We start from the raw sequence: 15,702 nt of genomic DNA, 5'->3' as shown, positions 1-15,702 counted from the left end.
GACTTCCTGCAATAAATAAATAAAAGCTTGCCAAAGATTCAAGAAGAAAATACATGAAGAATGGATGTGGACAATATTGGTTACGTTTTAACAAAGTGGGGTGAGGATTGGAAATGGTTTTTACTGATGTTTGTTTTTTCCTATCCCAAACTGGAACAGAGATGCCCACTGGAGAATTTCCATTCTTCTCCTGTTCCAGAGATACCGGCAACATTTTGTATTTCCCATCTCTAGAGAGGGGTGAATGTCCGTAACCCTGTTGGGGAGCTTTCCCCTCTCAATATAAAGGAGAAATTTCCCCCAACAGGGACAATTACTATAGAAAAAAGAAAAAAAAACCCTTACCCCATGCTATCCAAAACTGAAAATAAGATTTTTTTTGTCTGGAGTTGGACTTGCAGGCACATCCCAGTCAACCATAAGCATTTAAATATAAATGTAACCCACCCACCATTTTAAAGTGTGCCATGGTTCCATCCTTTGACTCTGATGTCACTGCTTAGTCCTGTAGTGACTTGAGGGTCAGAGGAAGGTTCCAGCGCATACATGGTGGGGGACACAGGCAAAAGAGGTGGCTGCCCCGGGCCCAGTCATTGTTGTGTGGCCCCAGGCAGCTTGCACTGGTCACAAATAGTTAATAAGTGGATAAGGAAGGGTCAGGGTCTAATCCAGTGGCGTTGCTATTGGGGGGAGGGGCGGGCCGTCTGCACCGGGTGATACCCGCCAGAGGTGTGACACCAGGGGCCGCCGCCCACCGATGCACACTACTTAATTGCTTCTGATTGCGTAGCGCTCAAGGCACCAAGCCGTGCGGGGGAGGCTGCCTGTAACACTCCCCTATCTTAAGCTGTCCCTTGGGTATCTCCAATGTCTCCAGAGGCTGGCAGAGCTGGGGGTGTGACTGCCTCATACACTCCTCCCACAGAATCATTGAAAGAGAGGTAAGGACACAGCAGCCCAAGTGTCTTCATTTCTGGGCATGCTGTAAGTCATTTTACATGTCACCCACAGGTCATCCACTGAATAACATACCAACTTGGCCTGTGCCACCGCAGCCTGCCCTGTGCCACCCCAGCCTGCCCTTTACTGTCATGTCCAGGGGCCATTTGGGGGTGTGCCCTGTGACTGCAGGGCGCTGGGCAGGATAGACAGCACCAGGTGACACCAACCCTAGTAACGCCACTGGTCCAATCAATATTAAAGACGGCCCTGGAGAACAGAATCCCACACTCCAAGATTTATTTGAATATCACAGAAAATACTTTCTCAACCAGGGTTCCTTCAGGGGTTGCTAGGGGTTCCTTGAGCAATGGGCAACGTCTGCCTTTCAAGTAACAACTGGCACCAAAAATTTTTTTTAGATATCGTTAAGGAGGGGATTCTTCCAAATGACCACCAATGTAAGGAGCATTCTTCCCCACTGGCCAATATTCAGTAAGCTGTAGGTACAGACATTTTTAGCAGGGCTTCCTTGAGACTGGAAAGTTATTTCAAGGGTTCCTATCCATCCTAAAAAGGTTGAGAGAGGCTGCCGTAGCTGTTGGTGAAGGCTTCAATACTGAAATGAAGGACACAGTGTGCTGTCAGAGAGCCAAGTATGGTATTAGGAGGTCTTCTCTTGCATGGTCTCTTTAAAGGAGAAATCCTGGAAATAAAACTGGAAAGGTTAATTTAGAGAAGGTTAATGTACTGCTGTACCCAGCTCCAGGTATTCAGGCTAACTGACCAAGATGGACAATTCCTGAAATTGTTCCCAAAAGTCACATACCCCTATAGGGAACATGTGGGCCTCTGCAGAGCAGTACAATTGCATAGAGCGGAATTTGGAGTAAGGAAGAGAGAGGGGGGATCTTTTCTGGTGTTATGATGAGACGTCCCACTCATTTGCTCTCCCTTAAATCTCTAAAGCTGCTTTCTATTTTTCCTGTTGGCTTCATCACAACCCATAGGTCTCGCTGCCTGTTTTTTAATCCATGTTACCATGAAGCACGTTGCACACTTACTCAGTATTTGCTGATGAGTAACATTTGTCTCTTTTCTTAAGTCGCTTATAAGAGGCAGATGTCTTTCTTGGCAAAGCATACTCCGTTAATAATCTTTGACTAAGTTTATCTCCGACGTGGATTTAATTGGCACCATCCCTACTGAATGTAAAAGTCAAATCTTTTATACTCGTTTAAGCATTATGGCCCCATTGAGCAGGCTTTACACTGATCTGGGCAAGGCTGAAGCCTCTAAGCCAGTGGTGGTCAACTCTCTATATATGGGGGGACCTCCATCACCAAAGGGCTGCACATACATTTACGTGAATATTAAGTCTCTGAGACAACAGGGTATAGTCGAAGACTGGCGCTCATTATACAAGAGATGGTCAGAGGCTGCAGACAAGACACAGAAGATGGTCAGACTACGGACATGGCACAAGAGTTGGTCAGGGACTGGGGGCATGGCACAAGAGTTGGTCAGGGACTGGGGGCATGGCACAAGAGTTGGTCAGGGACTGGGGGCATGGCACAAGAGTTGGTCAGGGACTGGGGGCATGGCACAAGAGTTGGTCAGGGACTGGGGGCATGGCACAAGAGTTGGTCAGGGACTGGGGGCATGGCACAAGAGTTGGTCAGGGACTGGGGGCATGGCACAAGAGTTGGTCAGGGACTGGGGGCATGGCACAAGAGTTGGTCAGGGACTGGGGGCATGGCACAAGAGTTGGTCAGGGACTGGGGGCATGGCACAAGAGTTGGTCAGGGACTGGGGGCATGGCACAAGAGTTGGTCAGGGACTGGGGGCATGGCACAAGAGTTGGTCAGGGACTGGGGGCATGGCACAAGAGTTGGTCAGGGACTGGGGGCATGGCACAAGAGTTGGTCAGGGACTGGGGGCATGGCACAAGAGTTGGTCAGGGACTGGGGGCATGGCACAAGAGTTGGTCAGGGACTGGGGGCATGGCACAAGAAATGATCAGGGACTGGGGGCATGGCACAAGAGATGATCAGACTTTCCTGAGACAATAGGCATGATGAGAGAAGGCAAGAGATTTCAGAAATGCTGGAGATGCACTACACGGGCCTGCTAGAGACCATTGTTATAACGGGGCACTCGGGAAATGCAGATTAGTGTATGTAGGGGTCCAGGGGGCTGCAGGCTGTGCACATGTCTGTGCCATGTAACCTCCCTCTCATGCCTCGGTGTGCAAGTGGGTTAGACTGCAGTGGGTTCAAGATGTCCCATAACATTCTGCTGTGTAACTTCCCTGTCCTGCTCCATCACAGCTGGGGTGGGCTCAGGTAGGAGCACTGCACTGAAACCACCTCCTGTTACATGATTCTAGCTTCTTAATTTATCATAGTGCATTCTTCTGTTTCAGCAATAGGTGTTGGTGCTGTTATTTAGTTGGATTTCCTCCCTGTCGGGGCAGACATGTCAGTCCAGGGTTGCAATGCACCAAAAGAAGGATGCTAACATGTCCCCTGCTTGAGCTAAAAAATGGTGAGATGAAACTTTGCCTGGCCAATTCGAGAATAATAAACTCTAATTTAACACGTGTGTAGTTTTCATACATGTAACTGTACAGAACCCTTTTTTTTTTTTTTTTTTTTTTTGAGTGTCTGTTAGAAGCCATTTGATCAGCAAAGATTTGGACAGCTGGGGTGGAGGTGGGGTGGGGGGGTTCTTTCCAGCCCGACTCTCTCTTGCTTTTGACCTGGAGAGAATACAAGTAAATATCACCTGAGAGATAAGGTTCCACTGTTGTACCGGTTTGAGAGGAACCTTTTGGTGAATAGAGTAAGCTTTTATATTTTCCTACTAGTCTTGAACTGGAAAGGAACTTGCAGTTATTGTGAAGTTGCTGATATAAACATAACCCGTAATCTGAGTTTCCTGCGCAGATGTAACATTCTACTTTACACAAGACTGTACTTTCGGTATTAGGATTCTCCAGCTGTTTTGAAAGAGACCAACAAGAACAACATTATGTGGAAAGCCCCTGCTGAATGTTCTATAGATATACTTGGATCTTGTAAAACTGAATTTATATTGACTGATGCTGATTGCAGAGAGAACTGATCTGTAGTAAACCCACCCTGTGTTTATTCCAGATCTGGATGTAGATAGTTGTGAGCATCAGAAACCATTGAAAATGGATGGTCCTGCTCAGGGCCGGCCTTTGGGGTGTGCGAGCTGTGCGGCCGCACAGGGCGCCATGGCCATCACAGTTCGCAGAATGTGAGTCGTAGCAGGGCCGGCTAGGGTTGCAACCTGTCCGGTTGTGACACATGTGCCCCGGTTTTCACCCACCGGAAACCCGGGCACACATTCCATCATGTGGCTGGTGGCAGCGGATCTCTGGCCCCGGCTCCCACACCTGGAGTGGTGCCGCGCATCCCGTGCCCGGAAAAAGTATCAAACAGTGCCGGTGCTGTCTGAGCCCAGCGGGTGCCCTGTGATTGGCCGAACGGGTCATGACATGAAGGTCTGCGATTGGCCAGGCGGAGGCTGCTGGTAACATGTGGAGGCAGGGCTGGGCTGTGGATAATCGCGCCTGCTCCTGCTCCCGCCTGCTGTGCGTCTCCCTAAGGTCGCTCTCATCTGCTCTGTCAGCCCACCTCCTCTCTCTCCGTCACCCCCCCTTCCTCTCTCTCTGTCGCCCCCCCCTCCTCTCTCTCTGTCTATAATTATAGGGCGAGGTAGTGCTGCATTTGTTTTTATTTAAATTTGCCACCGCGCGCTTACGTGATGCATTATTGCTCTTCTCCAGGTCTTTAAAATCATATAGTGTAAAGTGCCGCTAAAGTATTCGGGTTTGGCTTGAAGAAAAGGTGACAACCCTAGGGCCGGCACTACCCTACCACTAGGCGCACTGCCACCTAGGGGTGCCGCTGACTCCTGCCTCACCTTTTCCTCCTCATTGTTGCTCCCCAGGCTCCCGGCAGAGGATAGAGGGGCCCCGGACAGCCACTTTGTGTATTTTTAGGTGACCAGGGGGTGAGGGGTGAAGATGGGGGGGGGGCGCCACATGATTAGCTCGCACAGGGCGCCTGAACACCTAAGGCCGGCCCTGGTCCTGCTTATTCAATCAATAAAATACTTTGACAAGGAAAAATGGATGGTCCTTCCACAACCATCCAATGAGATTCGTAGTCCTTTTTTCATGTAGAACTGGAAATCGGAAGGGTAGAATCTGATTGCATAAAAATGGCATTGAGATCTTCTTTTTAAACGCTTGTGTCCATGAGACCTTTTGTGACGTAAAGGACAGATACACCCAAACATAATATTTTGGTTGTAGGTGATACCGGGTATGCGGAGTTAGCCCTTGGGTTCTTACAGTATAAGTCTTAGCCCAACAAGATCTCCCAGCCATAGATCCCAACTATATCTGTATCTGTCCACCTGGGAGTCTTTGGTGTTCTCGTCTATCTTTGTGTGTTCCAGCGCCTCCTGTTAATTCTCTTTTTTAATGTAAACAAAAAAAAATATTCTATTAGCAATGGTGGGAAGTCTTCATGGTGGGAACAGTAGGTGTACATAACTGGGGATTTATTGTGGGGATGGTGAGAACCCATCATAATGGGCACAGCAGGTGTGCAGACCTGGGAATTCAGCACAGGGATCTTAAGAACCTCTCATAATGGGTACAGTAGGTGTACAAACCCGAGAACTTGCAAAAGGGATTGTGGGAACCCCTCATAATGGGCACAGAAGGTGTACAGACCCAGGAACTTGGCTCAGCGATGGTGGGAACCCCTCATAATGGGTGGGCACAGCAGGTGTGCAGACCTGGGAATTCAGCACAGGGATGGCGGGAACCCCTCATAATGGGATAATGGGCACAACAGGTGTACAGACCCAGGAACTTGGCACAGGGATGATGAGAACCCCACGTAATGGGCACAGCAGGTGTACAGATTGGGAAGGTCAGTGCAAGTACAGAGGGAACCCCCTCATATTGGGCACACCAGGTGTATAAATCTAGGAACTTGGCACAGGGATGGACGGAATCCCTCCATAATGGGTACAGGGATCTTACAATTGTAGCCCCTGAGAGACAGAAGAAATGGTCAGGGGGCTCAACTGTCCAGCATCTACTAAGCACTTAAATATCAGTTCTGGGTGCGTGCATCCTTTAGGTTTTTCATATGTCTGAAATAAAGGTTATTTTCCTATAGCAGCCACTCCGATCACAGCTGTCATGTTTCAGATGCAGCTTGGAACATATACGGATGGATGCGATCAGTTGCTTTAGGCCATGTAGACCTTTTCCTATGAACTTGATGCAAGTGGTGGTCATTTTTTATTTATTTTTTCTCTTCCCATGCAGGACATGAGTATGCCGCAGACAATCTGAAATTTGCCGAAGTGGTGGAACCTGACAACACTGTTCGTGACCGGAAGACCCAGTGGGTCAATCAGCAAAGGCTGGAGAAGAAGTGTTCGGTGAGTAGGTGGCCAGATCAGGGGAATGTATTGTGGTGACAATTTAGTAACAGACCAAAGGATACGATTTGGAGGAAGGTTTGGCCATACGTCTGGTCCCATCGACGAAATTTACCAAAATTTGCATAATTTAAAGGTCTACCTCAGTGGTCTCCAAACTGCGCCCTGGGGGCCAAATGCTTGCCTTTGTCCAACCCTTGGGGCACTATTCCTCCCACAGATGCCAGTGATGGGGCAGTATTAATTCCCCAAATATGGGCAATTGTTAACTCCCACTGATAGGACATTTTCTATTCCCATTTGCCATGATCCGGCCCCTCTAAAGTCTGAAACACAATAAACTGGCCCCTTTGTTTACAAAGTTTGGAGACCCCTGACCTACCTGGTTAGAGCTAATCTGATTGCCTAGACCAGGGTTTCTCAACCAGTGTTTCTCCAGTGGTTGCTAGGGGTTCCTTTAAGCAATTGGCATTATCTGCCTCTCAGATAAGTTTCCACCAACAACAATAATAATAATCTTTAGTTATCTGTAAGGGGGTAATTATTCTCAATGACCATGAGTATAAGGAGCATTTTTCCCACCGACCATCACACTAAGGTAGCATAGTCATTTTTTAGAAGAGGTTCCCTAAAACTGAAAAGTTATTTCAAGTGTTCCTTTGTGTTGAAAGGGTTGAGAAAGGGTGGCTTAGAACCTAAGCAATCTAGAGTTCTACCTGGTTAGATCTAATCTGATTGCTTAGGCCCAGACCAGCTATTGTTGGCCAGGGTTCCTTAAGAGATGGCTAGAGGTTCCTTAAGCAATTTATGCCTCCCAGATGACACCATTGGTCTTTTTAGGTATTTGTTAGGAGGCTTTATCCCCAGTGACCATTACACTAATGCACTGTGAACTTTAGGTATAGATATTAAAAGGAGCTTCCTGAGACAAGGAAAGTTATTTCAAGGGTTATTCCATGTTAAAAAGGTTGAGAGAGACTGTTGTACGTGTAGCGCCTAGTTACTTTAAAGTACCGGTGCTATTTAAATTTAGAGGGAGATCAGAGTGTTAAACTCTGATCTGGTTAATATGTTCAAATTGGGTCTCTGTCTCAGCTTGGCTGTGCTGTGGGCTCATTCTGTTGTACTGGGGTGTTCTTCCCACCCCAGGGCAGTAGATGGCAGCAGTAAAGTCAAGGTTTGGATTCTCTTCCCCAGCAGTCAATCAGGAGGATTGAGCCTTGCTGTGCATGCTGGGGGAGGGTGTTTATGGGTCAGATGCCATTGGTTCAGGGGCTTCTTCTTTAAGTGCGGCATCCACCTTTAGGGTGTCTGCACCACGGCGCCCCCGCGTTATGGCCTACCGGGCCGGGGCGTGCGTGCCATGCGGAGTTCCTGGTTCCGGGACCATGTTGGTCCGGAACATTTGAGCTGTGGCCGGGAACCCAGTGGTCGACTGGGTTCCCAATCCTGAAGACCCCAAGCGGTATAGCTGTTCGGTGGGGAGTCCATCTGAGGAGGGCCAATGAGAGGCTGGCGATCCAATAGGGTCTCGACAATCCACCGGGGATCTAAGTATCTGGACACTGAGAGGCTGGTCACCTGTCAGTCGGTACCTAAAAGCAACTTGAAGGAGATCCAGGCGTAATTCTACCAAGGAGGTTCATCTCCGTAACCACAATGAGGAGGGCCTGTGGCAGAAGTTTCTCTCTGAATCCATTCCAGGAGGGTCTGTGGCAGAGATTTCTCCCAAAGGTTCCAGTTCATTCCAGGAGGGTCTGTGGCGGAGACTTCTTCTTAAAGGTTCGAGCGATACTCTGGCTGCCAGGTCAGTGAGAGAGGTACGCCAATCCCACTCAAGCAGGAGTGGTGCAAGAAGTGTTACACGTGGGAGCAGGACTGTTTCCCTATTGCTACGCCTGAATTTGCTATTCTCCTTCTCCTTTCAACTCCACCTTCTTCACCACAAGTTTTATTGTTTTTACCCGGCTGGGTAATAAAGAGCAGAGGAAAAGACACCTGTTGCGGACATTCCGTTACTTCTGCTATATGCACCATACACCCCTAGGTATTCAGAGAGCCACAAGGTAAATGTGCCACCCAAAACAAACCAGCAGCTCCTCCAGGGGTAGTGCTACATAAGTTTGATAGGCCTCCTTTGAGGCAGTGCCCTATGCCCGGTTCCATTCCAGGCCTTCTACAACAAGACAGGTTGGAACAGGAGCGGGCAAGCCCTGGATTCCCCAATGATATCTCCTGGGGCACGCTTAAGCCTAAGCTGGTGGTTGCAGGATCAGAACCTGCAAAAGAGAAGATCCTTCCTTCCAGTGTTTTGGAGAGTACTGACCAGACGCCAGTCTCTCGGGCTGGGAAGTGACCCAAGAGGGGCTCATAGTTCAGGGCGATGGTCAAGGACAGGACAGAGCCTGCCCATCAACATCCTGGAGTTACGGGTGGTACGTCTGGCCCTATGGTCCTAGATGGTGAAGCTTCAGGACTGCCCCATTAGGGTTCAGTCTGACAATGCCACCACAGTGGCCTATATATCACCAGGAACCATTTAGCTCAGAAAGAGGTGAACCACATACTAGCCTGGGCAGAGGGACATGTGCTGGTTCTATCGGCGGTCCATAGCCCGGGGCTAGAGAACTGGAAGGCAGATTATCTCGGTCGTTGGCAGATCTGCCTCGGAGGGAATGGTCCCTACACCCACAGGTGTTCCAGAAAAGTTGCCAGCGCTGGGGGTGGCCAGAAGTCGAGCATCCAGGTTCAACAAGAAGCTACATCAGTTTGTGTCCCGAACAAGGGATCTCCTGGCAATCGGAGCAGATGCTCTGGTAGTTCCATGGAGCCAGTACTCCCTGGTTTCGGCTTTCCCCCTCGATCCCTCTCCTTCCACATTTTTGTTGCACAGGATTTGGAAATAGAGGGTTCCAGTAAGTCTGGTGGCACTAGCCTGGCTCAGAAGGCCCTGGTTTCCAGAGATTGGCAATAGACGGGCCATGGACACATGAATACACATTTACAATACAAATGTCAAATTGACAGTGCTATAAAATTGCCTAAAACCAAAATGTTTTTTTCTTTAATGAAGTAGCACAAATGGTAACCAGTAGTAAACTCAGGTTTCATCTTTCATTGGTTTAGATAACTCAGGACAAAGAAAGATGAATTCTGATTGGCTGCTAGAGTTTACTAACCTTTGCACCTTGCTGTTGGTCTCGGGATGTTAGCCCTGGTCTGATTATTAAAGGACTTTTCTTTTTTCTCTTTGCAGTGCCCATCCACAATAGGTGAAGAGAAGGAGTACAATCCATTCCTGCGGACGCATTGTAGAGACTTGCACATGGCGCTGGACCTCCAGCGAGGGGCAGATGAGGAATGGAGTCATTTTCGTGCTCGAGTGTTGGAGGAGGTCCGACGGAGGAAAGATCTTTTCAAGGAAAGATAGTTTCCCCATCTACAGGATAGCAGACGGCTGTGCAGAACGACTCTGACCCCCCCACCCACCGCCAGGCACCTGATCCCGAATGTGTGATGTGTGACCTCCATCCAATGACGTGCTGTGAAATCCTCCCCGTGTGTTCTGCTACAGAAATATAATCTGAGTACACTGGAACCCCCCCGGAAGAACACTATAATCACCTGTACAGAATGACACCCCAATTATTTCCCCAATCAATGAAACTTGCACTAATGTCTTGGAAACACACTGGAGCACTATATAGAGAAGGGGGGGGTCACTGCACATCTACCATTGTATAACACTGGGGACTGATTCACTGGTGTGAACACTAATCGGAGGATTCTGGGAAATATCAAGTTCATCCTTTTTATGTTCCTCCCTTCCTAATTTCACTACTGGATATATTTTGGTAATTTTTAAACCTGTGACGCCTTCAACTGCCCTCTCATGTTCTCTTACCACAATCAGTCTGTCTGATTTTCTTTTTTTCCTCCCTTTTTCTTTTTACCCCCTTACCCTTCTTTCTCTGTATATTCATATTCTCCCTCCCTGCCATTCCCACTTCTATTTCTATACCATTTACAGTGGAACCTCGGTTTAGGAGTAACTTGGTTTGAGAGTGTTTATGATTTGCGAGCAACACTTTTTTTTTTTTTAATTTTGACTCGGTTTGTGAGTGTTGACTCACAAGACGAGCAGAATTCAAGCTAAATAGGCCTGCAGTACCTCATTTGGCCTGAGGTATGGGGCCGCAGAAGCCAAGCAGAAAATATGCATTCAGTACCTCATTTGGCCTGAGGTACGGGGGCGCATGAGCCGAGAAAAGATGAACATTGGCCTGCAGTACTTCATTTGGCCTGAGGTACGGGGGCGCATGAGCCGAGAAAAGATGAACATTGGCCTGCAGTACTTCATTTGGCCTGGGTACAGGGGCGCAAGGAAACTAGCCGAAGTGTCTTTGGGCCTTTTCGGCGCTCTCTGGTGCCCCCCCCCACCTCTTGCCGCATTCGGTATTGCATCCCATTGAAGTCAATGCGGGAACTAATTATTTTAGTTTCCATTGACTTCAATGGGAAAGCGAGTACTTTGGATTACGAGCATACTCCTGGAACGGATTATGCTCGTAATCCGAGGTTCAACTGTACTCTCCTTCATTCTCTTTCCTTAGTCTTTCTATCTCCCCCCTATCCTTTACCTTGCTTTTTCCTCATTTCTTTTCTCGCCCCCCTTTCTGCCTCCCTCTTTCTCCATCTGTTCCACTTGTTTTCCCCTGTCATACATCTTTTCTTCTCTCTTTCTACTTTACCCCCCCCCTTTTTTTTTCTTTCCTTATCTTCCTTACTCCTTCTCCCCTTTTTTCTCCCTCTTCCTTTTTCTGATTCTTTTTTTTCCAATTTTACTTCTTTCCCACTCCACCCCCCCATACTTTTCTTCCTTTTTACCTCCTCTCCTCCTTTACTCTTCCCCCTTCTCTTTTTTTTTCTTTCCTTACTTTCCTTACTCCTTCTCCCCTTTTTTCTCCCTCTTCCCTTTTCTGATTCTTTTTTTCCAATTTTACTTCTTTCCCCCCCCCCCCCCCCCCATACTTTTCTTCCTTTTTACCTCCTCTCCTCCTTCACACTACCCCCTTCTCTTTTTTTTTCTCCCCTTCTCTCCTTCTGTTTATCTTTCCCTCTGTTACTTGCTCTGACCTTACTGACACACATATAATCTTGGTGCACTCTAATGGGTTTATACTCTTAAAGCCCTGTACACACGGCCGGGAATCCCGTCAGGAAAAAAAAAGTCAGTTTTCCTGACGGGATTCCTGGCAAGCTTGCCGTGCATACAGACGGCCACTCAAAAGAACCGACATTCTTTAGAATGTCAAGAACATGGTAACGTCATTGACTACAATGAGCCGGTGCTCGTCACATTCAATGACGTCGCCGCCATCTTGCTACACCCCACACTAACCTTGTATGCTACCGCGCATGGGTCAGTCTTATCGAGCATGCGCGTGTTTTACCTCGAACAGGTAAGCATTCAGACGACTGTTTTTCTCAGGAGGAAACACTCTGCCGGAAAAATAGAGAGCAGGTTCCCTATTTTTCCAGTGCAGTTTTCCTGTCGGGAAAAACTGCTAGGGCGCAAACACACGGCCGGGATTCCCGGCCGAATGCTCTCCTGGCAGTTTTCCTGCTGGGAAAACCGGTCGTGTGTACGAGACTTTACCAGTAATAGCACCGACTTAGAGCATCCGTAGCAAACTCTGGGCCAGATTCACAGAGGAAATACGCCGGAGTATCTACTGATACTCCGGCGTATTTTCAAATTTGCTGCGTCGAATGTTTATTTGTAATTCACAAAAAAGATACGACGGCTTTTGGCTAAGATCCGACAGGCGTACGCCTTCGTACACCTTCGGATCCTAGGTGTAATTTTCCGGCTGCCGCTGGGTGGAGTTTGCGTCGTTTTCCAGTGTCGGGTATGCAAATTAGCTGATTACGGCGATTCACAAAGATACGCGCGTTCGTCGCAATCTCTTACGTCGTCGCTAGTCGGTTTTTCCTGTCGCAAACGTAGGCCTGCTTTTTCATGGCTTACATTTACAACAGCCTTGTTAAAGTATGGCCGCCGTTCCCGTGTCGAATTTAAATTTTTTATTTTTTTTTGCGTAAGACGTCCGGGAATACGAAACGACGTAACGCACGTCGCCGTTCAAAAAAATACGTCAGGGCACCGTAATTTCGCGCAAAGCACGTCGGGAAATTTTCACACGAAGCATGCGCAGAACGTTCGACGCGGGAACGCGCCTAATTTAAATGGTACACGCCCCATTTGAATTAGGCGGGCTTGCGCCGGACGGCTTTACGTTACACCGCCGTAAGTTTACACGCAAGTGCTTGGTGAATCAGGCACTTGCGCTGAAAACTTGCAGCGGTGTAACGTAAAGACGATACGTTACGCGGCCGCAGATATATGTGAATCTGGTCCTCTATTCCCAGTGTTCTTCCATTTTGAAGGGCGTGTTTATAACTGCCATGGAAAGGTTCTCAACGTTCTGTATATATGAGGAACATATATGTATATTCTATAGATGTAAATATTCTCAGGCATTCCATTCCTAACATTGTGTTAAATTTTAGGATGATGCAGAATAATTTATAGGATGCTGACACAAGAATTGTGACACTCTAATGGATGACAATGAGGTCTTTGTGACTCTTCCTTGCCGGATATATACATACCACAGTAGACTGTACATGAGCACCGGTCATCTGGCCAATGGTCTAGTTTGGCCTCCAAAATGGCGACCTCACTCAACTTTGCATGTCTGATCTGGGGGGGGTCTTTAAATAATTTTAGATCTATTATCTGCACTTGTGTTGGGTCATTTTACCAAGAACAAAGACCGCGATTCCCTTCCCAGGCAGTTTTTGGGTCATTGATTCTACCAAGAACAAAGGCTACGATGTCCCTTCCAGTGCCAATATCATATTCTACAAGTTGTTGGTACCCGTGAAGTTTGTAGAGAACTTTTGCAACTTGTACAAATCCGCTCAGTATTTTGTTATAAAGTGCCTCGGTTATAAAATTCATTGTTGTTGGTGAAAAGTCTGATACCCTGGACTCATGAATATTACCTCAACCTACAAACTCTGCTTCCATTGTGTGTGACAGGTACTCTTTTAGTATAGGATGTACAGTACATATGTGTTTTGGCCCAACAGAGGGCTTAATGATTGCTGTTTTAATTTAGTTGGACTTTTCCAGGCATAACTGGAATGAGAACATAGAATTAGGCATTAGTATGGCAATAAAGAATCATAATGTGAATGTTCAATTAACCAATCAGTGTTCATCTTTAACAGCGCTGACTACTGTAAACTATAAGCGGATTGGTTGCACCTTCCTTGGTTCAGTATCTTATTTCTTTGTGTTGAGAGGAAAAAAATGATATATTAATATGTATTAAAGTGTGTGTGTGTGTGTGTGTGTGTGTGTGTGTGTGTGTGTGTGTGTGTATATATATATATGGGGACAAGTTGCACATGCTCAGTTTGGGGTGTATTGCTAGAGCTTTGTTTTTTTCTTGGGAGGGTGCATGTGATCAGCACAGGTCCAATCAGCACTGTCCAGACAAAGTCAGGGGTCCTGCAGCCTCATAAGACTGTCGGAGGTGAATGAAAACTCTTAGTACAAGCTTTAATCCAAACACTGATCGAAGTCACAAGACTGCTGATATTTAGCAAAATAATTGCATTTCCGTGTTCTGTGGGAGACCAGATATAGTGAATTCAGGGTCCTGGGTTTAGTAGCACTTTAGGGGCCCACATACACTTTCGTGTTTTGGTAACTCATGCGTTACCAGAAAGCTCAGTACAGAACATTCGCTGCATTAAGATTTCACCCTAATGCATCTGCGCTGTAGTGCGCCACAATGCATAGTAGTGTAAAAAAGAATGGGAGAGGGCCCCCCTGACATTGGTGGTCTGTGGAGAGGGCCCCCCTGACATTGGTGGTCTGTAGAGAGGGCCCCCCTGACATTGGCGGTCTGTGGAGAGGGCTCCCCTGACATTGGTGGTCTGTGGAGAGGGCTCCCCTGACATTGGTGGTCTGTAGAGAGGGCCCCCCTGACATTGGTGGTCTGTAGAGAGGGCCCCCCTGACATTGGCGGTCTGTGGAGAGGGCTCCCCTGACATTGGCGGTCTGTGGAGAGGGCTCCCCTGACATTGGTGGTCTGTGGAGAGGGCTCCCCTGACATTGGCGGTCTGTGGAGAGGGCCCCCCTGACATTGGCGGTCTGTGGAGAGGGCCCCCCTGACATTGGCGGTCTGTGGAGAGGGCCCCCCTGACATTGGCGGTCTGTGGAGAGGGCCCCCCTGACATTGGCGGTCTGTGGAGAGGGCCCCCCTGACATTGGCGGTCTGTGGAGAGGGCCCCCCTGACATTGGCGGTCTGTGGAGAGGGCCCCCCTGACATTGGCGGTCTGTGGAGAGGGCCCCCCTGACATTGGCGGTCTGTGGAGAGGCCCCCCCCGACATTGGCGGTCTGTGGAGAGGGCCCCCCCGACATTGGCGGTCTGTGGAGAGGGCCCCCCCGACATTGGCGGTCTGTGGAGAGGGCCCCCCTGACATTGGCGGTCTGTGGAGAGGGCCCCCCTGACATTGGCGGTCTGTGGAGAGGGCCCCCCTGACATTGGGGGTGAGATGAGTACAATTACTTTGATCATTGTGGAAGACCCCCCCCCCATACACTGGTGGTCATTGGGGAAGGGCCCACTTACATAGGTGATCAGTGGATAGGTGCCCCCCTCCCTGACACTTGGTCATTGAAGGACCCCCCCCCCCCCCCAGAAATGTTTGTGATTGCTCGAGAAGGGAATTCTCTTAATTCATATTTGCTGAAGAAGTGCCCCTCTTATCTTGGTTGTTAGTGGATAAGTGCCCCCCCCCCTCCCTACATTGGTGATCAGCAAAGTGTTTCCCTTACATTTTGCAGTCTGCCAAATGATTCCCCCAACAACCTTAGAAGGAACCCCTAGAATTCCGAAACATTGCTTAGAAAAGCTAAACTAGGAGGGAGACGAGTATCCAGACCAGAAGTGTCATCCTCTGTGAGCTACAACCCTGATCATAAATGGATAGACCACCTAGAATCCCATACAGAGGTATAATATTCCTCTACAGAGATACATACTGTGTGTGTGTGTGTGTGTGTGTGTGTATGTATGTATGTGTGTATATATATATAATTTATAATATATTATTTATAATATATTATTTTCTCCTGTAAAATATATTAGACATGTGCAATTTTGTTTTGTTCCGAATTTGTTTT

The 15,702-nt window shown here is 48.0% G+C and overlaps 1 protein-coding gene across 1 annotated transcript in view; it reads left to right on the top strand.

Moving 5' to 3' along the window:
- LOC120944224 (probable hydrolase PNKD) overlaps window positions 1-10,525 on the top strand; it is a 126,247-nt gene extending 115,722 nt beyond the window's left edge. The window contains exons 8-9 of the mRNA XM_040358190.1: window positions 6,320-6,435; window positions 9,692-10,525. Coding sequence (XP_040214124.1) covers window positions 6,320-6,435; window positions 9,692-9,865 — 290 coding nt within the window. The 3' untranslated portion in view covers window positions 9,866-10,525. The remainder of the gene's footprint in view (window positions 1-6,319; window positions 6,436-9,691) is intronic.
- The last annotated feature ends 5,177 nt before the right edge of the window (window positions 10,526-15,702 follow it).

Source organism: Rana temporaria, chromosome 6, assembly GCF_905171775.1.
Source record: "Rana temporaria chromosome 6, aRanTem1.1, whole genome shotgun sequence".
Taxonomy (NCBI): domain Eukaryota; kingdom Metazoa; phylum Chordata; class Amphibia; order Anura; family Ranidae; genus Rana; species Rana temporaria.
The sequence above is the reverse complement of the archived record's forward strand: the minus strand, read 5'-3'. Positions and strand labels throughout refer to the sequence as shown.